Here is a 17,022-nt window from a genome sequence, read left to right on the forward strand (position 1 = left end):
GTTGGCCTCGCCTTCCTGCCTCGTCCGGCATGAAGACCGCCCCCTCCGGCAAAGGCAAGCCTCGTGCCTCGTGCAAAACTGCCGCCGCGACCAAGCCAAAGAAGGCACTGACACCCGAACAGCGAGCGGCGGAGTCGGCCAAGAGGAAGAACCGGAGGCACGCCGCGGACGCGAGGGGTGAAGCCGCCGTCGCCGCCGCCGCGCAGCAGGAGGTCACCAACGCCCGTGTCGCAGCGGCAATGAGGGAGGCGCTCTACATGCTAGGGTTAAACCCTAGCCAGCACGGCCTCGTCAACGCCGTCGTGGCCGCCGCGGCTAGCACCGGCTCGTCTGCGTTCCCTCGGATGGTGCTGCCCGACTCGCCCCGCGCGTCAGCTTGCACCCCGATACCTGCCTTCCACGTGTACCCGCAGGCCTCCCGCCTCTCCGGGGAGTGCTCGCCCGACGTGAACTTGGTGGCGCCTTCCACGCCCACGCCCGCGCCCATCGACCTCAACGCCACATCGGTAGCCGGTGGCTCGTCATCCGGAGGCGCGAGGAAACGCGCACGGCAGATGCCGGTCGGCATGGTACCGGACACGCGCAACCTGTTCGACGAAATGCCCGCCGCCGGCGACGAGGACTACATGCAGAACCTCATCTTCGAGGGCGGTGCGCCGGCCGCTGGCTATGACCCCGAGGAGACACAAAGCCAGGACGGCCGCGGGGCGTTCACGCCGGGCGCTGGCTATGATCAGTCGGCCTTCATGCGTGATTAGGTCGGCATGGACCTGGACGGCTTCCCACTTGACCACGAGTTTCCGAACAACTACGAGCAAGAGGAAGAAGACGAGTGCGACATCGAAGTGGAGCCTTTGTTTGAGGACGAGCTCGCCAACCAAGCCGCGGGTCAAAGCCTAAGCGCAAGAGCAAGCGCACGAAGGCATACACGGCGGCCGAGGACAAGCTTCTTCGCGAGTGTTGGAGGGACATTGGACAAGACCCCAAGACCGGCGCCGAACAAAAGCATTCAACTTTTTGGATTCGTGTCCACCGGGAGTTTCATGAGCGAACAAGTTTCCTCCTTACCAAATTGTGAGCACGCGTGGGTGGATGTCCATTTCAAAGCGATGGAGAGTGATCCAACAAGAGTGCAACAAGTTTTATGTCACTCTTGAGAACGTCAAGGCCCGACTCGTGAGCGGCATCGGCATGCAAGACATGATATGGTAGCAAACCGCCCTCTTTTGTGTCATCAAGTTCATGCTTGCGTGTTCATTTGCATACCATTTGTGCCAACATGCTTGCATGAAAGCATTTGTAGGCATTTCAAGCTTTGGAGGCATTCAAGGTTCAACACAACGGCAAGTGCTTCAACCTCTCCCATTGCTATAGGATCATCAAAGATGAGGAGAAGTTCAAGGCGCAATATACCGCCCTCAAGTCGCGCAGGGGAAATGAAGTCGTGGAGGAGGTTGGGGACGGCGAGCCGGCTCGGCCGCGGGGGAAGACCAACTCCAAGAAGGAGGACAAGCGGGATGCGGCATCGAACGCCTTGATCGCAAGCGTGGAGGGCATGATGAATAAGAAGGACTCGGGAGAGAAGGAGCGTCGGTGTTTCAAAGAGGAGCAAATAAACGCCTTCATGGAGATCCGAAGGAGGAGGCTAGAGATGGACACGGAGAAGCAAGCCAAGATGCTTGAGTTGGAGGCGGAGAAGCAAGCGGAGATGCTCGAGGTCGAGGCAGCCAACGCCAAGACCAAGGCCAGAGAAGTGGCTCTCGCCAGCATGATGACTGGGGTGGAGATCATGAAGGTGGATCTCAATACCGTGTCGCCAAGAAAGAGGCCATGGTTCGAGAAAATGCAGGCCCACATGCTCAAGTTCACCGATGAGTGATCTCGTGGCAGCGAGCGTCTTCTTTTTTTATGCCGGCTTGTGCGCCGGCATGACCATGGGGTTGTGATGGCGTGGTCAAACTCAAGTCCCACCCATTTTTGTGTGTTGGCATGTGTGCCGGCCGCTGGCGAGTGCGCCAGCACAAAGTGTGTGGTGTATTTTTTAAAAGCCGGCAATGTATGCCGGCGCTGGCATGGCCGCTGACATGATCTATGGCCGTGGGTCCTTTTTAAAATTTAAGTGCGGACATGAAAATAGATCGGTGCGTTGGGCGCACTCCCGACCCAAATGCAAAACAGGGCGGACGCCGGGCGGACGGCCGACCCCAAACGGATATAAAACGGACAAATGCGCCGTTTGTTTGGGTCGCCCGTTGGAGTTGCTCTAATGCTCCTACATAAAAAGCCTCGCTGATCGATTCTGAATCACAACGTCTGCTCTGTCGTCGATAGAAATATGTAGCTGTCGCCGTGTTCAGGCCCGCATTTCTCGCTAGGAGATGGCCATGTAAAAGAAAGGAAAAAAAATCTAGTACTTGTCTGAAAGGGAAGTCACGGCTCAAGCTCCCTCCCGCATCGCCCATCATCGCCCAGTGTCCGGTGGCTTTGCGGTCTGGCGGGGTACGTGGCGGCTGCGCGCAACAACCAGCAAAATTACTTGCGGCCTCAAAAAAAGCACCAGTGTACTAGGAAATGCGGGGTGACTAGGAGCCGTCCCACTTGCACCCTTCCTTGCTCACCGGCGCTTCAAACGTAAACCGGTGGGTGCACGTGCCATGCACCCACCTACTGGTAATACTCTATTAGGTACCAACGGCACGATCTCGCGCACTGGTCACTGCCTCTGGAGCGCTCTTGCTTGCTCTCCTATATATAGTCAACCAAACGAAGCAAGTGGCCAAAGCCGCAAAAGGAAGGAAGGATATCCCAGCCATTGAAAGAAAGCTCAAGAAGGAAGTCGATAGAGAGATGAAGGGAGAGACAATGGACGGGAGCAAAGGGCCGGTGGTGGTGACTGGAGCGTCGGGTTTCGTAGGGTCGTGGCTCGTCATGAAGCTCCTCCAGGCCGGGTACACCGTCCGGGCCACCGTGCGCGACCCGGGTGAGCGCCCCCTCCCTCTCTCTCTCGACGTGGTAGCTAGCTTGACCGCATTCGTAATTTGTTTTTGTGTTTTTATCTCAGCCAACGTTGAGAAGAACAAGCCGTTGCTGGAGCTTCCCGGAGCCAAGGAGCGGCTGTCCATCTGGAAGGCCGACCTGAGCGACGAAGGCAGCTTCGACGACGCCATCGCCGGCTGCACCGGCGTCTTCCACGTCGCCACGCCCATGGACTTCGACTCCAAAGATCCCGAGGTAAATAAATATCCAGGCACACTGAAACAATCAATAGCCACGGAAATACTACTGCTAGTACGGAGTAGTATCAAAAACTGAGGTGAATGCAGAACGAGGTGATCAAACCCACGGTGGAAGGGATGCTGAGCATCATGAGGGCCTGCAAGGAGGCTGGCACCGTGAAGCGCATCGTCTTCACCTCCTCCGCCGGCAGCGTCAACATCGAGGAGCGGCAGCGGCCAGCCTACGACCAGGACAACTGGAGCGACATCGACTTCTGCCGCCGCGTCAAGATGACAGGATGGGTGAGACGAGAGCAGCCTTCTCTTCTCTACCTCTACTTGTTGCTATATTACTTGTGGCAAAGCAACAATAATGACATGCGGATGAGTCGGGTTTTGCAGATGTACTTCGTGTCCAAGTCCCTCGCAGAGAAGGCCGCCATGGAGTACGCCAGCGAGAACGGCCTGGACTTCATCAGCATCATCCCCACGCTCGTAGTCGGCCCGTTCCTCAGCGCCGGCATGCCGCCCAGCCTCGTCACCGCCCTGGCGCTCATCACAGGGAATGAAGCCCACTACTCGATCCTGAAGCAGGTGCAGCTGGTGCACCTGGACGACCTCTGCGACGCCATGACCTTCCTCTTCGAGCACCCGGAGGCCAACGGCCGCTACATCTGCTCCTCCCACGACGCCACCATCCACGGCCTCGCCAGGATGCTCCGGGACAGGTTCCCCGAGTACAGCATCCCGCACAAGTTCGCAGGCGTCGACGACGACCTCCAGCCCATCCACTTCTCCTCCAAGAAGCTCCTCGACCACGGCTTCAGCTTCCGGTACACCGCCGAGGACATGTTTGACGCTGCCATCCGCACCTGCAGGGAGAAGGGCCTCATTCCGCTCGGAGACGCCCCGGCGCCTGCAGCTGCCGGCAAGCTGGGAGCTCTTGCTGCGGGCAAAGGCCAAGCCATTGGTGCCGAGACATAATAAGCCAGCGCTGCTGCATGAATACTATTCTTGTGTTCGGAATTTGCATGGGCAGAGCCCTGTAACTAGTGGGATATCATGGACTATGGAGTGCATCAAATTTTTTTCACCTCGGCAGTAGTATGAAATAAAATTGAAAATAACGCATAAACTTTATCAGTATTATTTTTCATATTCACTACTCCCTCTGATCCAAAATAAAGTGTCACAGTTTTGAACTGGGCTTAGTTCAAAACTGCGACACTTTTACTTGGGCTGAATGTTGCTATTTTTCATGGGATAGAGAACAAAGGATGCTCTATTATTTAATTATTAATCTGGTAGAATGATGGTCAAAAATTGTTCCCCAGAACCACATATTTACATCTATATAAACGATTAATGATATGGCTATATAGATATTAACCTAATTTCCTGTTCCCCAGAAAAAGAAAAGAATGAACACCACTGCCTATCTCCCCTCTTAGCGCTCTCCGGAATTGAACTTGTTCCAAGCTTCCTGCACAACAGAAGCACGATGATTTAGTCTCGATTATTGCAATAAGTAATCACACATCAAATCATAGCCTCCATTAAACATAAATTTCCAGGTTTTTACTAGTTTGGCGTTGATGAAAAAGTCTGCATGTAGTTTTCAACTTTATGCAGTAGTACATCTTAACAACAAACGCACCTTAAGAAGATCAAAAACCTTCTCACAGATGTACTTTTGTCTGATTGTAGCACCCCTTTGTTGTAATTTATCAGGATGGACACAAAGGGTTGCCTTCCTGTATGCTTTCTTCACGGCAGCAGCTGTAATGAGATCTGTGAGGGGAACTGACTGCCAGCCACTGTCTGAACCAAGTATCTGCCCACAAGAGAAAGATTAAAAGTGACTTTTTCAGGAAAGCTTTTAGATATAGTGATTTGACTGATGGGTAGTTTAATTCATCCAGAGTAATTCAAATTTGGTATCACTGCATAAATGATACAGTACAGAATTGATCCAAGCATGACTGAATTCAAGTAAATACATCCATGAGAAGATTTTTCTCCAAATGAAGCAGGCAAACAGATGAACAACAAATCAGATTTACAGATGATAACATGAAAATTAAATGGTTTGTAAATTTGATTCAACTGTGCTTCTAATACTCCCTCCGTTCCTAAATATTTGTCTTTATAGACATTTCAAATGACTACTACATACGAATGTATGTAGACATATTTTAGAGTGTAGATTCATTCATTTTGCTCCGTATGTAGTCACTTGTTGAAATGCCTAGAAAGACAAGTATTTAGGAACGGAGGGAGTACCTTTCATGCATGGGTAACTTTTCCTTTATATCTATACCACTATATAGTGTGACAATAACTTCAAATATTAGCCGTTACATATGCTGCATCCAACGGTTGAGAGATGGCAAATTCGATCATTATCATCCGTTGGACAAAGTTTTCAACACATAGGATTATGCCACTCTGTGTTCTAATTGAACTCCCACTCTATCATCTCATGTATTCTAGAAGCGTCTTTCCCCATGCTTAGCTGATTCTCTAATTAAAAGAAGAGACAGAACAATCTGGATTCTAGAGGGATTCCCTTGCGTTATTTGGGCCTTCCACTCTCCACACATAGTCTGAAGAAGGCAGATTGTCAGTTCCTTGTGGACAAAGTGGCGGCCAAGCTCCCCCCTTGGCAAGGTAACAAGATCAACTCGGCAGGTCGATCCACACTTGTCAAATCGGTCTTGACATCACTTGTGATTTACCACATCACCGCGCTTGATGTGCTACCGGGCACCAAAGAAAGTATCACCAAGATTCAGCGGGCTTTTCTGTGGGCGGGTACTGATCAGGTTTCGGGCGGCAAATGCAAGGTGAATTGGAGAACGGTTTGTCGCCCTACAAATCTTGGCGGATTGGGTATCCTGGATCTTGACAAGTTCGCCTGCGCGCTCAGGCTGCGATGCCTCTGGTTTGCTTGGGTGGACCCACAGAGGGCTTGGGTTGGCCTTGAAATACCTTGTGATGATGAAGACAAATACTTATTCTATGCCGTGACGACGATAACCATTGGGGACAGCATGACCGCAAGTTTCTGGCACTCTCCCTGGCTCCATGGACCAAAGCCTAAAGACATTGCTCCGGGCATCTTCGCCCTTTCCAAGCACACCAATTCCTGCGTGGTCAGGTCCTTGCAGAATAATGACTGGGTCAGGCACATAAACCTGTAAGGTGGACCCTCCGTGGCCCTCATCCAGCAATTCTTCGACCTTTGGTGCAAATGCCAAGAGGTCCACCTTTCGTCGGGTACCAGCGATGGCATCCATTGGAAGTTCACTGCCGATGGATGCTATTCTGCCGCCACCGCTTACCGGATGCAGTTTGCCAGTATGATCAATTCAGAGATGCCGCATATGGTTTGGAAGGTCTGGATTCCACCTAAGATTAAATTCTTCTCATGGCTTATCTTCAAGATAGGATTTGGACGGCAGATAGAGGCCAAACTGCGGTCTTTGCCAACTTTGCAAAAGAGAACCTGAAATCGCTGCTCATCTGATGTTCAAATGTGGATTCATTATCAGAGTTTGGAACATAATTTACAATTGGCTGGGAATACAATCGGTGACTCCTAGCTGGAGCAACCTTCAGACAATCAAGCAATGGTGGAGCTCTAATGAGGGTAGGCCAGGCTACTCCAGGAAAGCCAACAAGTCTTTACAGATGCTCATATGTTGGGAGATTTGGAACAAGAGGAACGCTAGGGTATCCCGTTCCAAAGCTTCCCATCCTACGAGAGTGGCCGGGACGATTAAGGATGAGGCGAAGACTTGTTGCCGGGGCTAGATTCTTGGGCAATCTAATTCCGGGAGAGTGATCCCTTTTGTTCGGACCTGCGTCGTCCTGTAACCTTAAAAACATTGTCTTACTCCTTAATTAATGAGATGAGGCAAAGATTTTGCCTCCGTTCCACGAAAAAAATTGGGATAGAGTTGGATCTTGTCCAATATGATTCGCAGGAAAGGGAATTAATATCGGGATTGTATTTTTTAATGCTATTATGTATTTGATGACGTGCAAAGCACGTACAAATTACCAGTTACTTGTAAAGATTGGAGCCCCATTCACTCATCTCCCATTCTTTTTCCTCTCTATTCTGACAGGTGGGGCCAGCAAACCTACAAAGACAACAGCAACAGAGCCCTCCCGAACCCCCCTCCTTTTGTCTCACATCACCCAATTACCTCCTGCTGTCTCCCACTACCAATCCAGTCGTGCCAACTGCCAAAACTCATCTAAGCTAGCATACAATGTTTTTGAGTAAACCAAATTACACCTTGCTAGATCGGCATGTGGGGAAGAGTGTATCTATTTATTGTGAAGGTTGTTCGACCCACATGTGAACTTACCACCAACTCTAATCTTTATAAGTAGGAAAGAAATGAAGCAGACAAAAGGATAAGCAACAAATAAAATATTAATAAATCATACCATAAAAATTAAATGGTTTGTAAATTTGATTAAACTTAGCATCTACTGTAATACTCCCTCCGTTTCAAAATAGATGACCCAACTTTGTACTAAAGTTAGTAGAAAGTTGGGTCATCTATTTTGGAACGGAGGGAGTATCTTTCATGCATTGGGTAATATATGTTCAACCTAGACTTCTAAAAGCTATAACAAACTGGAAAACTGTCCTCTGAAGCTCTCGACTACTCACCATACACAGCCTTCCCGGTTTAGACATCTATCTTCTGGATAAAGTGGATAAGTGGATATGTATACATATATTGCACGACCAAACTGTTACTCCATAGTTTTCGGGTAACATATTGTTTTAGCTGAAGGAGACTTCGTACCAGATTTCTGTGATAGTGTTTCTTTGTTTTGTGCAATAATTCCAAACCCAACTAAATTCAAAATTTACTGAATTGAGTTGTCTAGAACTTCTTGTGTTTTCATCATGGATTTACAGTGTCCCATACTGATTGATAAACTCAATATTTTCTACCATTTACCCAAAAATAAAATAAATTGCAAGAATGTTACGATGTTTGATTTTCTTATTGTCCTTTCAGTTTATGTGGTTAATCAGTTATGCTTAGTGCATTACAGTACTTTCTGGTACTACTGTAACAGCATAAGCATGTAAAGGAAACTGTTAGGTATAATTCCATAAAAAGTGGAATTACAGAAGTTGACTTTAGAGAGTTGTGTTGTGGATGTTTTGAGTCATTTCTTAAGCTGATCATTTCTGTAACTGAGTAATAAGTGGAAGCTCCCAACTCTCAAAGTCATTTCTTAAATTTCCTGAAATCAATTTAGCACATAATTTACTGGAAGTCAAAAGTAATATATATCCTAAAACTGAAAATGGACATGCAAAAGGTATACAAGGCTCAGCGAAATTTAAAAGCAAAAGCAACAAAGAAAAAATGGTTGAAACAGAAGTCATGTAAGTCAAAATGCGTACATATTGCAACGTAGAGAGCAATGCTCGCAGATTTCCTTCCTTTCCATTTGACCATCTCTTGACTTCAGGATCAAGGAATTCAGCCAATCTCTGTATCAAAGATATATGAACACCAGATCGCAGAAGAAAAGACTATTAAGAAACAGTGCAATATGTTTGCCTTCCTGGTGAGTGATAACTTATTGTCTTACGTGTTTTTCTGTTTGCTCCCTCTGAGTCAGCATGTCCCGCATATTCTTTTCGGCTAGAGCTTTTTCCTGAAAATTGGTGATGATGAAACTACCAAGAGATATCAAGACTAACAAGTGAAGGAGAAAACAAAACATCTGAGTATACCGCTCGTTCAGCTGTCCGTTGGTGCCTCTCGGATCTTGCTTTGTGTCTTAGAGCTGATTCAAACTCAGATGCTGTAAATAAATGCCAAAACATTCAAATAAGGCAAAGAACATAAAGTTCCCACAAATCATCATCACATAACATACTGGAAAAAATATTACAGGAAAAGGTTACAATGACATGGCAAAAATTGTCCCCCCTAATACAGGGAAAAAGGTTAGAAACACTTCTGGATATTAGCAGTACCTTGATTGCAAGAATCTGTGCTTCTTCCATGCTCGTTAGAAGCTGTCTTCTGAAATTGTGTGTCCTATTTATTATCCAGCATCAAGACCAAGGATGAGAAATTACTTAGGGCATCATCAGTAGCTGCTTAGAGTAAATAAAAAAATAGTTTGGTAGCTGACATCAGTTACCTGATTAGTAGCCTTAAAACTATCTTTGAATGGGACCCTGGCCTTTTCTATTCGCTCCTTAGCATCTGCAGCAGCCTTTGCCTTTTCAATTGCCCTCTCTCGAGCTTCTGCAGTTGCTCTCTCGACTGCTGCACGTTCCACTTTTATTCTAGCTTCTCTAGAAGCCTTCTCTGCAACTGCTTCATCACTTGCCTTCTCTTTAACTCGTGCTTCTGCAGACGCTCTTTGTCGTGAAGAGGTAATCCTTTCTAATGCTATTCTTTCAGCCTTTGTACGAGCCTCAGCAAATGCCCTCTCATGAGCTTCTCTTGTAGCCCTCTGAACAGCAAGCCTATCTTTTGCCCGCTCCCTCTCCCTCTCCTTCTCTTCTTCTAGTTCTCTTATTGGTTTCTCCTTACTTTGTTCTTTTTCCATTTTGTGTTCCCTTTCTTTATCTTTATCTGGTCTTAGGGAGACATCCTTTTCAATTTCACTTTCTGCCTTTCTTATATCATCTCTCCCTTCAATTCTCTGGGCATCAGAGGTCTCTTTTCTTGATTTCTGAACAAACTTTGATGCACTATCCTCTCCAAAAGATCGCTGATCCTTCAAATTTACACTCGACATTTTGTCTTTGCCATCTCCTTCTTCAATTTTGCCGCCTGTCTTTTTCCCTTGTAACGCTGTGTCTCTTATTGTCGAATATTCACTATCTGCTTTTATGCAGTTCTCTTCAAGATTTACAAGGAAAGATATGCTTTCATCAGACGTCAGAGCAGAAATAGATTCAGCATTTTGAGGCAAGTGATGCATGCTAGCGCATGCTTCTGAGAATGAAGCATGCATATCTTTAGAACATGTGGTATGATCATTGTAATCATCGGTGATAACTTCAGCTCCAGAATGAAGTACATTACCCACCCTATTATTCTTTGCAATTATTTCTGCATATACATCATTTAGTCCTCTGGTGGCACCAGTTTCCGCAGATGTCTGGCCTTCCTTATCATGGTTTAACGTTTTTTCCACCAGTGTCGTCTCACTGTTCCCTAACAAGGTATTTTTTGCTTCTTTTTGGTTACCATGGGATACAAAATCCTCAATTATATCCATATTGTTTGCCAACTCTTGAGGTTCCAATAATGACTCCTGAGATTCTGGGAGTTGATCTGAGTGTTTGGCAGAAGTAGCACATGTTCTAACATTGTTTTCCGTCAAGTCACTGTCTGCCACAAATACATTCAGCACCTCTGCTTCGTCATTTTCATTAGCATCGGTATCAGAAGTAACACTAGTTTCCTTTTCAGGAGATCCCGCATCCCAGTATACATCTTCATCTTGGGAATCTTCATGCAGGCTTTCTTTCTCCTCAATTCCAAATCTCTCCATTTCTTTATGGATGAGCATTTCTGAAGGTAGTTCAGTTATTTTTTCTTGTTCACTTTGCAGGCATGCTTCATCAACAAAACTGAACATCTTGTCTTCCCCATAAGTTTTAGCCTCCCTGTGAACTGTATTTGACATCTTCGGGGACCATTGGTCTTCATAATATTCTGCAGGCTCTTCTATTGTGGCTTCTTTCGCTTGACTCGTCTCAATTTCATCAATTAGAGGAACTTCCGGATGTTCATCTGATATTTGATTCCTTACGGAAGTGCAAAGTGTCTCATCAGCACATGGAATCTCAAGTCCCTCTTTATTGTTGTTTTCTTTGTCATATTTTCCTACTAGTGGAGTTTCCTCAGTACTAGCATCAGAACAATTTTGGTTACCATTGGCATGGTCTACCTGTATACAAACCTTCAAAGACAAACTGGATGTATCTGGAACAACATGCAGCTTTGGAGGTATGCCATTCATACATGAAGCCTCAAATATTCCATCATCATCATGACCTTTTGGAGAATTGCTTTGCCCTACATGTTCTTTGATATGAGAATCGTTTGTTTCTTGGTATACCACCCTTTCCTCCCATAGTGAACCTTCAGGAGCTGTAGGAGCCTCCTGTTCAACCCCTAGAGCAGCGGTATCATCTGCTATAAGATCTACATGTATATTTCCCAGCTCTGTTATTTCATTACAACCCGACAATTTCCCATCTCTTTCCAAATCCCCTGCATTAACCCCTTCTTTTACTTTCTCAGAATGGCCATGCTTAGTGAAGGGATTTGTTGTCGGACCATTATCACCTTCACATGCAGCTGTGCTAGTTGTAGATTTCCGATGATGGCTAACCAGATCGTAGAATTCAGCATCTGATGCCCACTTGCCTAGTTGATCAAGTTTACTGTCACTTTGTATTATCTGCTGAGGCTTCCCTGGAGATAGAACCCCTTTTCCGTCTTGATAACAGTCTGCTATCTTAACTGCACTACTGCCTCTGTGTTTATCCAGGAAACTTAGATTCTCATAGTTTTCCTCTTCTGCTAACTTTCTTGAGGTCAGCTTCTCTTCAAATATATTCACCTCTTCAGGACCCTTATCTTCCTTGATTTCTGTCGATTTTGTGCCTCTATGATGACCTGGCCTCTTCCGAAGTTTAAAACTGTCCCCTTTTCTCTCCATCAGTTCTTTTGCAGCTTTTAACCTCGCTTCAGCAAAATCCATTGCTTCCTTTATAGCATTAGCAGCAGCAGAGTTAGGATTGACCTCAGAATCTCTGTCAGATTTACTTTCCTTGTTATTAAGAAAATTAGATGGTAGGGTTGATGGTGGCTGTACTTTGATGGGCGGTGTTTGAATATGGGTGTTAGACACCCTTAAGAATGGATAGTCTGGGGAAGGCACTTCCTCACTTGATGCTGAATGAGTGCTAGATCTCTTGTGGTCCTTTTCATCTTCATAGAGATTTTCAGAATTGAGAAGACAAGTTGAGATATTTTGCTTCACATTTGTTGCTTCCTTTATAGCATCAGCAGCAGCAGAGTTAGGATTGACCTCAGAATCTCTGTTAGATTTGCTTTCCTTCTTATTAAGAAAATTAGATGGTAGGATTGATGGTGGTTGTACATTGATGGGCGGTGTTTGAATGTGGGTGTTGGACATCCTTAAGAATGGATAGTCTGGGGAAGGTACTTCCTCACTTGATGCTGAATGAGTGCTGCTAGATCTCTTGTGGTCCTTTTCATCTTCATGGAGATTTTCAGAATTGAGAAGACAAGTTGAGATATGTTGTTGCTTCTCATCCGTTACAGGATCACCATTTACAGGGAGTTGTGGTGGGCTAGTCTCCTTATTTTCATCATTAGCAGTCGCACCATTGTTTTCCTCACTTGATGCTGAATGAATGCTAGACCTCCTGTGATCCTTTTTATCTTCATAATGATTTTCATAAATGGGAAGGCAGGGAGAAATATGCTGCTTCTCATCAGCTACAGAATCACCGCTTGCAGGGAGTGGTGGTGGGCTCATCTCCTTATCTTCACCATTAGCAAGTGCACCATTGTGCATTACTGGAACATGATTAGTTGCTGAATCATTTGACAAATTGCAAGAGTCAACCACGTAACTTATTGAAGGCTCCACCATGCAAGTAGTCATTTCAACTAGATCATCTAGCCTTCCCCTGGTTGCCTTATTATATGACATGTTGAACTGTTGTTCACCATCTGGAGGAAAGGAGATTGGAGAAAACTGTTCCTCATCAAACTGTTGGTCATAGACCACATTTGGATAGTGTTGATAGAGTAGAGATGGCTCAGCATCCATTTCAGCAGATTCTTTTCTGATTGATGATCTGTAGAATTAAAAATAATGAACAATGAGTCAGAAACAAAGCTTGTGCATTCGCTTTTTCCAATAGTAATGGAAACAAGCTTCTGTCAAACAAATGTGAAGAAGATGATGACAACACAACATTCACAAAGCAAGTTGTCAGGTATGCCACATGCATAACAGGTGCTGCTTGAGCTCAGCAAAATGAAAACAAAGGATTTAACTTCTGCACTCAATCTCAGTAACAGTTGACAGATTGATCTTACAGCAAAAATGGTTAATAATGAACAGGGTCAAATCCACAAGTAATGGTTTCACATTGATTTTGAAGCCCTGTCAAGATCAGATTTCAGGAAATAAAATCCTGCTTATTTGTTGTTTTGCAGGGGCAAATCCTGCTTGTTTAAATCAAAACTCAAAAGATGACACAGATGATGTGATATCTGGGCCCGGGCAGCAATTCAACACTATCAGTGTGCTTCCATTAAATCTACATGCTTCCATGGACCACATGGAGAATAGATTCCTGATTGTTGGCTGTAGGCTCTATGCATGAGTAGTAGTCGATGGAGTTCATCCACACACATGGGCAATCATGAACTAACAAATGTAAGAAAGAATTTGCACTGTGGGTCAAATTACAAGATTTATATATGGAAAGCAAGTATGATTGGCCTGGTCCAAGCATTACTAATTTAAACAAAAAAAAGGGGTATGAAAAAGCCAGGGGATGTGGGATTTCGGATAGAAGCCGAATAATCAAGCCGCTTGCCAACAACAACAACAACAACAAAGCCTTTAGTCCCAAACAAGTTGGGGTAGGCTAGAGGTGAAACCCATAAGATCTCGCGACTAACTCATGGTTCTGGCACATGGATAGCAAGCTTCCACGCACCCCTGTTCATGGCTAGTTCTTTGGTGATACTCCAATCCTTCAGATCTCTCTTTACGGACTCCTCCCATGTCAAATTCGGGGACCTCTCTTGACGTTATCCGCACGCTTTAGCCGGCCGCTATGCACTGGAGCTTCTAGAGGCCTGCGCTGAATATGCCGAAACCATCTCAGACGATGTTGGACAAGCTTCTCTTCAATGCCAAGAGTGAAAATTGCTCCTACTCGGTAATAACTACTTTTGCTTATAAGATCTGTAAACACTTTAAGGTGGACTGCCCAAGCAAATTCTAACCAACTTAATCTCACATTAAAGGCCAACTTGGCATATTTGTTTTGTCCTATAGAAGAAACAGAATAAAGTTTGATATTATTCTAAAAAAGGAATAAAGTTTGATATTCCCTTCATGGCTTTAAGAGAGAGGTTAACAATTAGTTCATATGTATAGAGAATTAGAAATGGCCAAGCAAAAGCACCTTTAAAAGTCACCAGAATGCCAGAGGCACCCTATTAGTCTATGAATTAGCTTGGTGGCAGTTGGTTACATTCAACAAGTTAAAGTGCATATTCATGGCATGGGATTGAAGAGAGAAGCATGAGTATTTTGGAAAATCCAACAAATTCCCAAGTGGCGAACCTTCATAAGTTGACTAGTACCACAAATATGTGAGGGACTCGCTTAAAATAGACAAAGGCAGACAGTCACATTTTTACCATGGAACTACTGCTAAATTAGGCGGTGAATCACAAATAACATGGAGGAGCAGTAAGGGGAGAATTTGGTGGAACAAGGGGTGAAAACACGGCATGAATAGATCTGATAGATAAATGTTTCCATAGGAATCATGTGCTATTTCCAATTTGATAATATCTTTCCGTGAAATTGTAGTCTCCATATAGTAATTTAGCCATTGGACTGATCAAGACTAATAAACTCCGGTGCAGACTAAACTTTTAATGGCCAGTAGCCTGGGATCACAATTCATAAGTGGCCATCACTGAGACGAACGTCTCACAGAAAATTAACACATGAACAAAGTCCTAGCAACAAGTACACTTACCACGCATGTGACTGATTATACTAGAAACCTATATAATAAACCCTGAACAGCGGCATCTGAAATAAGATCTGAAGGTGGAGTTATGGTTTCTGCGTAACCACCCAAATTCTTCTAGTTCAAACCAACTGGAAAGGTGAGGAGAAAAGGCACCACTTGGCCCAAAAGGAATCACCTTTCTGCAAAAGAAGTGCACCCAAAACAAGCAGAGGTACATATAGCATAGCTAAACTATCAATCGCATAGTTCCACAGTATGCATGGAGCTTAAATGGTGACAAAAGTTAGCATTTCTATGCAGCAGAGTCATTATAGTACACGTAGCTCGCAAATGACATGCCACCACACTCACCGAAAGACAAGCAGAAATTGAATAAAATCGTACTGTACTATAAAGGAAAAATAAAGCTACAAAGTGGTTATGTATCGGTATAGCAACATTTGTCCTAAAAAAACGGTGGCATTGACGCGTCATATATCGCGTAGGAAACATTCTGGGATACACGAGGAATGGCTTTATGCTGTCCAGTGTCCACCCCACGGCTCGTCGCCTCTAACTACACGAGCAAACAGGGTCTAAAAATGGCGTGGAAGGCCAGCATTCTTATCCCCAAAACACAGAGCACGCAACAGTAGCGAGCACAGCGAGGGTCATAGAGAAGAAGAAAGGCAAAATTCCAAGAATGAGCACAGAATCCATACCTCGAGCTCCCGCTCCAGGACTCGATCTCCTCCGGCATTCCCTCCGGCTCCGCGAACATGTCCTCGTACGGCGCCGCGTACTCCCCGAAGCCGGCCCGCGTGAAGATCTCGCCGTACCTCCCCGCGCCGCCGTCGCTCCCGGCTGCCGCCGGGGGCAGGTCGAGGTACGGGATGGAGCAGGAGGCCGCGACGCCGCCGAACACGTCCGCGTAGTCCGCCGGAGCCCCTGCGACAGGGGGCGCGAACCGCGGGCCCCCGCCGAACACGTCCCCGTACGTTGCCGAGTCCGACGCCTTCCTCCGGTGCCTCCGCGCCCGGTGCCGCGGTGGCGGCGCGGTGGTGAGGTCCTCCATACGCGCCTCGCGGCGAATTGGAGAATGGGGGGGCAGAGGGGAGCACAGGCAGTCCAGCAGGCAGCAGCCTCGCGTCCCGCTGATTCAAATAGCTTTGCTACGCTCCTGGGAGTAGAATTTCGGTTGGAGCACGGGAGGGAGGAGCTTGGGGCCTGGGGCGATTTGGGAAGTGGGCGCGGGGGGACGAGTGGTAGGTCGAGCCGGCGCCTGTAGAGCTCTTTTCTTTCTTTCTTTCTTTTTTGATTGATGATTGATGACATGGTTGTGCCGGTAGAGAATCCGCGTTTATTTTGGATCGACGTGGTGGGGCCCGGATGTCCAGTCACCAGCGTCCTCGCCGTCGGCCCAGGGAAGGCCAGGTTGTCTTGTGTCCGGCAGCGGTGCCAGCAAACCTACTTCAACTGCAACTCGCATAAAAAGAAAACTACTCCTACTGCCACTACTCCTACTGTATGGCAACACGTTTTCGTTTCGGCTCCCAGACTGCAATTTAACTGCTCAGAATAGATAAGAACAAATGGGTAAAACTTCAGCTCACTCGTGTGTTTAATGGCACCTTGTAGTCAAAATATCAAATATATAGTACTAAGAGCCATACATGGATCTTCACCTGCTGGATTGTCAGGTGTCAACATAACAACATCACTTTTCTCGGCGATGGTTGTTGTCATCACCTTCCCTCTTCCTTTCTCCGCAACATCCAGCAACTACAAAGAACAACATGCCAAGAGGTTCACTGTAATACTACCACAAATGGAACAGAGAGGATATAGAAAGGCAAACTTAAAATTAACGGTTTCATACCTAGCATGAACATTGCTGAAATTTTTTTTGAAAGAAGCTGAAAATTTTGTATATCCTTGCGGATCTTATTAGTTGTTGCCACTCTAGTAAAGCACTCACACTGGTATTAA

At 46.1% G+C, this 17,022-nt stretch overlaps 2 protein-coding genes across 3 annotated transcripts; one reads left to right on the plus strand and one right to left on the minus strand.

Moving 5' to 3' along the window:
• Positions 1-2,766: 2,766 nt before the first annotated feature.
• On the plus strand, positions 2,767-4,364 carry LOC119276348 (dihydroflavonol 4-reductase). Of its 2 annotated transcripts, XM_037557397.1 has the most exons (4): positions 2,768-2,980; positions 3,062-3,231; positions 3,324-3,518; positions 3,618-4,364. In XM_037557397.1, the coding sequence occupies exons 1-4, from the start codon at positions 2,848-2,850 to the stop codon at positions 4,197-4,199; spliced, it is 1,080 nt and encodes a 359-aa protein (XP_037413294.1). In that variant the 5' UTR covers positions 2,768-2,847; the 3' UTR covers positions 4,200-4,364. The 2 variants fall into 2 exon arrangements, with proteins under 2 accessions (XP_037413293.1, XP_037413294.1); XM_037557396.1 differs by having other exon boundaries at positions 2,767-3,231.
• Positions 4,365-4,479: 115 nt separating this feature from the next.
• LOC119276347 (auxilin-like protein 1) lies at positions 4,480-16,314 on the minus strand. The gene is made up of 8 exons (XM_037557395.1): positions 15,756-16,314; positions 9,411-13,125; positions 9,241-9,304; positions 8,995-9,065; positions 8,850-8,915; positions 8,659-8,748; positions 4,873-5,049; positions 4,480-4,698 (listed from the first exon to the last, which is right to left on the minus strand). Exons 1-8 carry the CDS (start codon positions 16,106-16,108, stop codon positions 4,663-4,665), a joined length of 4,572 nt encoding a protein of 1,523 aa, XP_037413292.1. The 5' UTR covers positions 16,109-16,314; the 3' UTR covers positions 4,480-4,662.
• Between the last annotated feature and the right edge of the window lie 708 nt (positions 16,315-17,022).

Source organism: Triticum dicoccoides, chromosome 3B (genome assembly GCF_002162155.2).
Source record: "Triticum dicoccoides isolate Atlit2015 ecotype Zavitan chromosome 3B, WEW_v2.0, whole genome shotgun sequence".
Lineage (NCBI taxonomy): Eukaryota > Viridiplantae > Streptophyta > Magnoliopsida > Poales > Poaceae > Triticum > Triticum dicoccoides.